General features: G+C 36.8%; 1 protein-coding gene across 1 annotated transcript; it reads right to left on the reverse strand.

The window, feature by feature from the left end:
• Positions 1–2,434: 2,434 nt before the first annotated feature.
• On the reverse strand, positions 2,435–6,791 carry LOC122244346 (uncharacterized). Its single transcript, XM_043002226.2, has 10 exons — positions 6,763–6,791; positions 6,238–6,645; positions 6,014–6,111; positions 5,765–5,884; positions 4,732–4,877; positions 4,443–4,513; positions 4,090–4,335; positions 3,803–3,979; positions 3,401–3,621; positions 2,435–2,937 (listed from the first exon to the last, which is right to left on the reverse strand). The coding sequence occupies exons 1-10, from the start codon at positions 6,780–6,782 to the stop codon at positions 2,753–2,755; spliced, it is 1,692 nt and encodes a 563-aa protein (XP_042858160.2). The 5' UTR covers positions 6,783–6,791; the 3' UTR covers positions 2,435–2,752.
• Positions 6,792–7,500: the final 709 nt, after the last annotated feature.

Here is a 7,500-nt window from a genome sequence, read left to right on the forward strand (position 1 = left end):
TCTTATATCATGGATCCTTTTTAGCCGCGAGGAATGACACGCAACACACTTTAGTTTTTATTTTATTTCTTATGTGTTTTTGTACAGTGTATTTTAAAATCTTTTGTATTGCCTTGTATTCTGGCTTCGAATATTTTTTTGTCATGTCGTTATTATTTTAGGAAAGTAAGATATTGTAAAAACATTCACCGATTTTCTACATGTTTCGTTTACATTGTTCCGTTTTGTTTTTCATTTAATTAAACTTTCTTTTAATTGTATCTCTTCGTTATTGATTTACTTTCATCTACTTTTTACAGTTAACTTTGCATTTGTTATATTGTAATAATGTGAAAATAATTCTTCGTCGCCTATTATAAAAAAAAAAAAATTAATGAATTCAGTTGTCTCTATAACTTGGTGTTTCCCTGGCCTCCCCTCCCCCTGGCCAACCCTGCCTCCCCTCTTGGATTACCCTGAACTACAAAAGCTGAACGCGCTACCATAACAAAATCCACATTAGTTTACTTTTTTTCTATTGTTTGTCTTAATTGAGAATTTATATATATATATATTCTTAAAGGATTAAGTTTTCACATTTCTAAATATACCCTATTCATACCTATTTTTTTAAACTAAATTTATTATCTTGGATAAGGACTACCTGAACCTACCAGACTCTCTTAAAGGGACATGTACCTGGGGAATCCTTCAGAGGATGTGAACAGGCCCCCTCCCTCGTTCCTTCGGCCCTTAAGCCGCCATCCCCGCTTAGGTGGATGACTCACAGGGTTTCCCCCATGATAAATTTCCTTACAGTATTTAACGTCTAGATGTACAGTATCTAACGTCTAAATATATGTATAGACAGATAGATAGATATTTTTATATATACATATATATATACGTATATACATATATATGTATATATGCACACCCACAGACACAATGTTTATATACATACATATACAGTATATATGTATATATATAATAATATTATAATATATTATATTATAATATATATATATATTATATACATATATATATGTATATATATATATATATATAATATATAATATATATATTATATATATACATAAATCTCTCTCTCTCTCTCTCTCTCTCTCTATATATATATATATATATATATATGTAAATATATATATATATATATATACATATATATATATATATATATATATATATATATATATATATATATATACATACATATAATCTCAGCAAGTGATTTTCGCTTCGGGAATCGTAACTTGATCAGGAAAAGAAACACCAGCGGAGCTAAGTACATCATCTTTATTTCTCATAGGTTTTGAAGTATATTAACTTCATCAGTGAAAAAAGACCCGTAAAGACAAAACAGATTACTTTGAAAACGCTTTAAGGTAAATATGGTTCAAAATTAGCATAATGATTAAACAAAAGATTAAACTATTGAAAAGGCAGTTATCACCGCAATAGTAAGTGAACAGGGCAATTATAAAACATGGTAGTTAATAATAATAATAATAATAATAATAATAATAATAATAATAAAAAGTTAACGATAAAACAATAACAAATATAAAAGAGAGTTATAAAAAAAACAGAGAAAATACAACCTAAAATAATAGCAAAATGTAAATCCAATAAATGAGAAATCTTACAGTGAAAAACTGGAACCATTGGGTATGTAATGGACGATGTTAAGACCTCGCTTCATCTTTGAGATAAGTAGTCAAGTAGTAGACAAATTGTTAGACCCGAAAGCTGTTGCTAAAGAGGTGGAATATGCCATCCACTTATCGACAGTAGAAAATGGACTTGAAATTAAGGAGGCAATCATCTAACCGAACTTTTTTTTATGGTGGCATAAAAATGCGATTTCTTAAGTGGGACCTAAGGATGAGCCCACAGCCACGTCATCAGTCTGTGAGTACAAAAGCAGCAGTTGCCAAATGAAGTACTTTTGTCAGTTGTTTTTCATTTAGGTGTTGACATTTTTTCGATTTTGCAAGTTTACGTACAGTAAGGGTGGTGGTCTCCTCAATTTGGGACATTTGTGAACAATGATTGTATATCCACACTGGCCATAACAATAGGGCCACTGATTGTAACTCTGGTAACTTCCTTTGCAAAATCCATGGCATTTTCAATAGTATATTTATTTTAAGTTGGATTGATTAATGGGGATCGAGAAAACACACACGCACACGCACATGCACACGCACGCACACACACACACGCACAGATATATATACATACATTCATATATATACATACATACATACATATATACATACATACACACACACACACACACACATATATATATATATATATATATATATATATATATATATATATATATACATATATATCTACATATATCAATACATACATGAACACTATCATATTTCGATCCTAATACTGATATTGATCACCAAAACCTAATCACTTGTTCCTTGGGCCAGAGACAACCCACCCATAAGAGTTCAACACAAACTGTCAGTGATAATTCGCGTGATTTTGTTGACAGACAAACCACTAAATGTCGTCAGACCATTACTTCCTTGGGAAAGAGAATGATTGTATTCTTGATAATAATAGTTATTATAATAATGATAATGATGATACTAAAAACGACAATAATAGTAATAATTATCTATGATACGATATAACATCTATGCAAAATGAGCGCTGCTGTCCCAGTCATGATAGGAATATCCACGTCACCCTTTCAGGACCCGGACACAATCCATGGATCTTGCAAGCATCATATCAACTCTAGTTTCACCAGAGTCCTTTGAACGGCCAAGGACACTTCATCCTTGTACTTCAGAAGAGAAGGAACTTCATCCACTGAGTCAGGTATCTGGCAATCCTCGCCACAGTCCCTCCTGTAGTGGCCAAGGTACGCTACTTGCCGTGGGCACTTGTTACCACGCAGGAAGCACCTTCCTGTGTTGCATTGAAACAAGGTAGAGATTTAATAAACAAAAGGCGTTCAAAGTCCTGGCGTTGTCTGATTATGACTACTGTTATGGTCATCATCGTCATTATCACGATTGTTATCATTATCGTTAACTAATTCATTATGGTAATAGTAATAGAAGCGTCTGATATTTTAATCATCATTATTACTTCTTTCATAATGAATATCATCATCAATATATAATTACTCCTGCTTCTACAATACCATTGTTACTCTCATAGATATACAGGTAATCATCATTACCGTTATCATAAAGCATCACGGATGGTGCAGCAGACACAAAGCTGCAATGTCCCATTACAAAAAAGAAAAAAGAAGAAAAAATGGCGGCATATATCCCTTACAGATACTAGTTTCCTGACAGTTTCAATTTTTCTTTTTTTCAATGAATAGGGAAAAAATCTTACGAGAAAGCGAATCGGTACTCACCATAAACACAGGACAATGCACCGTGCGAGAAGACACCGGTAACTACGTCCATGTCAAAGGTGGGCTTACTGAGGCTTTTGAAAACGTCCTTTTTTGATACTTTTGTGTGACGTAAGAACCACAGGTACTCCGGGAGCGACTTGTCCTCTGTCGGCTCGAGATCGTCGTGGTGATAGCGCCAATTCAGGTCGTAAGACGTGATCCGTTTTTTTGACTTGGCTCTGAAGGGAAACAAAACACACATAGGTATATGCATATGTATAAAACACACACACACACACACACACACACACACACACACACGTCTCACTCTCTCTCAAACCATAAAAAAACATTCGTGAAGCTGACATCTTCCTCAGCCAAACCAAGATTGCAACCGCCGATGCCTGCAGCGCAACTTACTTCCGTATCCGTTCGTAGAGCCAAAGGGGGAAAGAGTCGTGTTTTGGCAGCATCGGCATCTCGTCGGGGTCGAAGTGGGAGATGAAACGGTACTCGTGCATGTGGCGAAGAAGGCAGTCGGTGAAATACATATTTTCTAGCCCGAAAAGTTTACTTCGCTCGAGCAAAATCCACAACCTGAGTATGTTGAGAGGATTATTATTATTATTTTTTTTTATATATCAAAGGCTTAGCCTGAATGTAGAGGACACTGCGAACAGTTACACCGAGTGGACACATTCACTTACCTTCGGATATTTGGTTCGTTGACATACGATTCAGGGTAAGAGAACCTCGTGACACCAAGAAAACCTTCCGCCTCATAGTACCGCAAAACCTTCTCTACGTTGGGGTGGACAGCAGTCTGCAGCAGAAACACCCTAGCGAAGCCCAAAGCCCTGAGCAATTCCAGCCACTCAACCAACCGGATGGAGATGTCCTCATGGTAATAGAAGAGCGCGGGACCACACACTGCCACGCTCCATTGAGGAATGCTGTCCAAGAGTTGAGAGTGGGAGGAATCATTGTTGTGCACGAATATACATTTCATTCAGAAACTAAATTTCTTCACAAGAAGCTGATGTGTTGAATATCAACAAACCCATTGACTGTTTTCGCCGAGTTGCCGCCAATGTAGGCCGTTGTATCATTGCGTTGCATTGCTCCAGTTATCTGCAATCATGTCCCAACATGCTTGAACTTTAATCCTGTTTTTCTCTTGGTGAATGGTTGTTATTGTGTACTTTTTTATCATTTCGTTCAAAAAAGAATGAAAAGGATGGAACATAATTTGGAACTTCCTTTGAGATACTGAAAACAAAATATGGTAGGAACTATTGAAAATCATATGGGAAAATCATATGTACGATAGATTAGAAGGCAGTGTTTACCTGCAGCAGTGTTTGTGCTTTGTCACATGGCCGACTAACAAGAGACACAGCCAATGGTGTTAGGTGAGCCACTGTCTTCGGAATCGGACAAGTGAGGATGAAAAACATTTGGCGGTAGGTTGACCTGATTTGCCAGTCAACGTAATCTACACAGATAAGAGAACAGGTGAACAAAGTTTGTTATAAGGCATCCTGTAAATTTTTGACTCCATAAAATCAATATCCATGCTTCCACTAAAGGAAGCATTCAGTTATGAAAATATATAAGTATATGCTTGAATCTTATCAGATATGTGTATATGTGTGTGTGTTCGTGCTTGTATGATCTGTAACTGTTACTAGAATGGAAAGTATAAACCCGATAATATTATAGGCTTTACTCCCTCTTACATAGGGCAGGATACCCTCTTCCTGTCCTAGCATTCAGCTCCATCCTAAGCTACTATGATGAGAAAAGTCACTCATGGACTTTACATCAACCCAATCCAGTTTCTTCACTATTCCGTCTTGCTGTTTTCTTTTTCGTTTCTAATACTACTCTGATGCTCCTTTATTTCCTGATTTGAGTACTTGCAACTTGCATATGCACATTGAAGTCTGCTAATTTGGGTATTTCAGTGCACTCCACAAAGAAAGACTTGACAACACAGATAAAAGTGGCATTGAAATCTGCAACACCCATCGTGTCTCGTCCCTGCACTGAGGCTAAGGATATTAGGAAGCCTGGAATTGGTCGCTTTCATATCTTTAATCCACTTTTACTCTCTTCCTGATTCTGTTTTCCCTGAAGCTAAAGGCTTCCCGTCTTTCCTCGGGAACCGTGATCAAACTAAACCAAAATCATTATTATAAACTTCTTACTTATATCATCAATACCATTATGCAGTTATCAAATGTTTACCTACAATCGTTATTCCATTCATTATATTATTTATGACCAATACCAATATCCAGTTATCAGATATTTACCTGAAATCATTTTAAAAATCATTCATATCATATCAATATAAATAGATGGTTATTAGATATTTACCTTTCCTGATGACTTGGGATACGGCGGGCGGTCCGGTGGTGTTGAACCACGTGTAGCACCAAGGACTGGCCGGCCTCTTGGCTTTGGTATAAGCCAAAATCCTGATACAAGGCCGGGTTTCTTAAAGAGGGGAAAAAAATAAAGGGTCAAGGACTCATACTATATAAGTGATGCTCGAGTTTCAACACAGACAGCATCAATTTAAAGAAGAAACACTGAAAAGGATATTCTGGTATTTTTTTTATCTACCTGCGAGAGGGCGGTTGTCCAAGAAGGCGGAATAAAGATATATCGATGAAAAGTTGGAGACTGTCATAGTTTGGTAATATGTTTCAGCCCATGCTATTCTGTAAGTATTGAGTGTATGAATAAATGAATTAATAAATGGATTAATAGAAAAAAATAATATACTTTTGATTTCATTGCAAACTGTATTTCAAAAAGAGTTTAAATCCGTCAGAGAAAATACTCACGTATGTAGTTTCGGCATGAGGTCGCAAAATTCCTTGTCGGTGTGTTCAAATAAACTATAAGGAAAATTAGGATGGTTTTTTGCCTGCACTTGAATGGAGGTCATGTTCCTCCACGACACCGGCTTAGATAATTGTTCTCGATAAATGTTAGAGTAAAGCAGAGGAGTTGTCTTGCATGCACAGGAAGTCGGCAGAATTTCCCCGCCCTCTTCCTTTTTCACTGTCTCATTAGTGACGATCACACGAGGGACGGCGCTGGAGAGTTGAGGCTCTGCGGTGATTAATTTATCAAATACAATACTTCCTCTCTCCAAACTATTTATAGCTTTATTGTAATGTTTTTCTACGCTGAGATTTCTTAGGAGAATGGGAACGATGACTACCCACGCCCACAATACAGCAAGCAAACTGAGGGGAATAGATAATGACGTGTTATTACAGGAAAAGAAATGTGTTAGAAAATTAATCATATCAACACATACTACACACATTATGCCAAATCTATCAGGTTATTTGTTTACTTACTTTATCATCAACTTCTTCATACTGAAGCGCATACCCTGCAAATCATAAAAAGTATCGTTGAAGAACATTAACAAAATATATTTTTAAACAGGAATCTTTTGACAGGTGATGCCGGTACCACGAACACATAATCCGTTCCAATAATCCTTCCAGAAAATGTTTCATAGATAAATAAAATGTGTAATTCGTCTCATGTTTAATGTTCCACTGCCACAACGGAATGAAACAAACACATAACTATTCCTCTTATCATTGATATTGTGTTGCATTTCAAATTACTGGAGGTACAGTTATGGCTAAAAAAAAACAGTTCAAAATCCAGCCTTTGCTCCGTTCCTATTTTAGTCCATCAGTGGCCCTCACTAGTGACATCTGATAACTGCCTCAGCGAGGAAATCCAAGGCGAGGCTTGATATGTTTTGTCAGTCATTCATCATTATCAGTAATAAATAGATGAATGGATTTTCCAGCTCACAATAGTAATTCGATTTGGAATAATGAGGATTTTGGACCAAGTGTAAGCTAGGTTTGCGGAACAGATGCTTCGCCGGGCTTATATGCACCTGTGTCAGTATGTGCTGACTCATGAGAAAGTGTGCCAACGAGTCATTACCCCCCGTGATTCCCAGCCACGGCGGTGATCGCCAGGCAACAGTGAAAACTCATGAGCTTGGACGGGGCTCGACCACGGGAATGGGAGGTCGGCACGCTAACAACTACGCTACCTAGTGGCTGTTT

This window comes from Penaeus japonicus, unplaced genomic scaffold, assembly GCF_977035675.1.
Source record: "Penaeus japonicus unplaced genomic scaffold, GWHDUDI00000001_assembly GWHDUDI00000032, whole genome shotgun sequence".
NCBI lineage: Eukaryota > Metazoa > Arthropoda > Malacostraca > Decapoda > Penaeidae > Penaeus > Penaeus japonicus.

Excerpts from the sequence above, each read along its gene's own strand:
- LOC122244346 (XM_043002226.2), bottom strand. The coding sequence starts at position 6,782 with ATGAAGAAGTTGATGATAAA. Across the intron at positions 3,980-4,089 it reads AACGAACCAAATATCCGAAG|GTTGTGGATTTTGCTCGAGC; the intron begins GTAAGTGAATGT and ends CAACATACTCAG. Across the intron at positions 3,622-3,802 it reads CTCTACGAACGGATACGGAA|AGCCAAGTCAAAAAAACGGA; the intron begins GTAAGTTGCGCT and ends GTTTCCCTTCAG.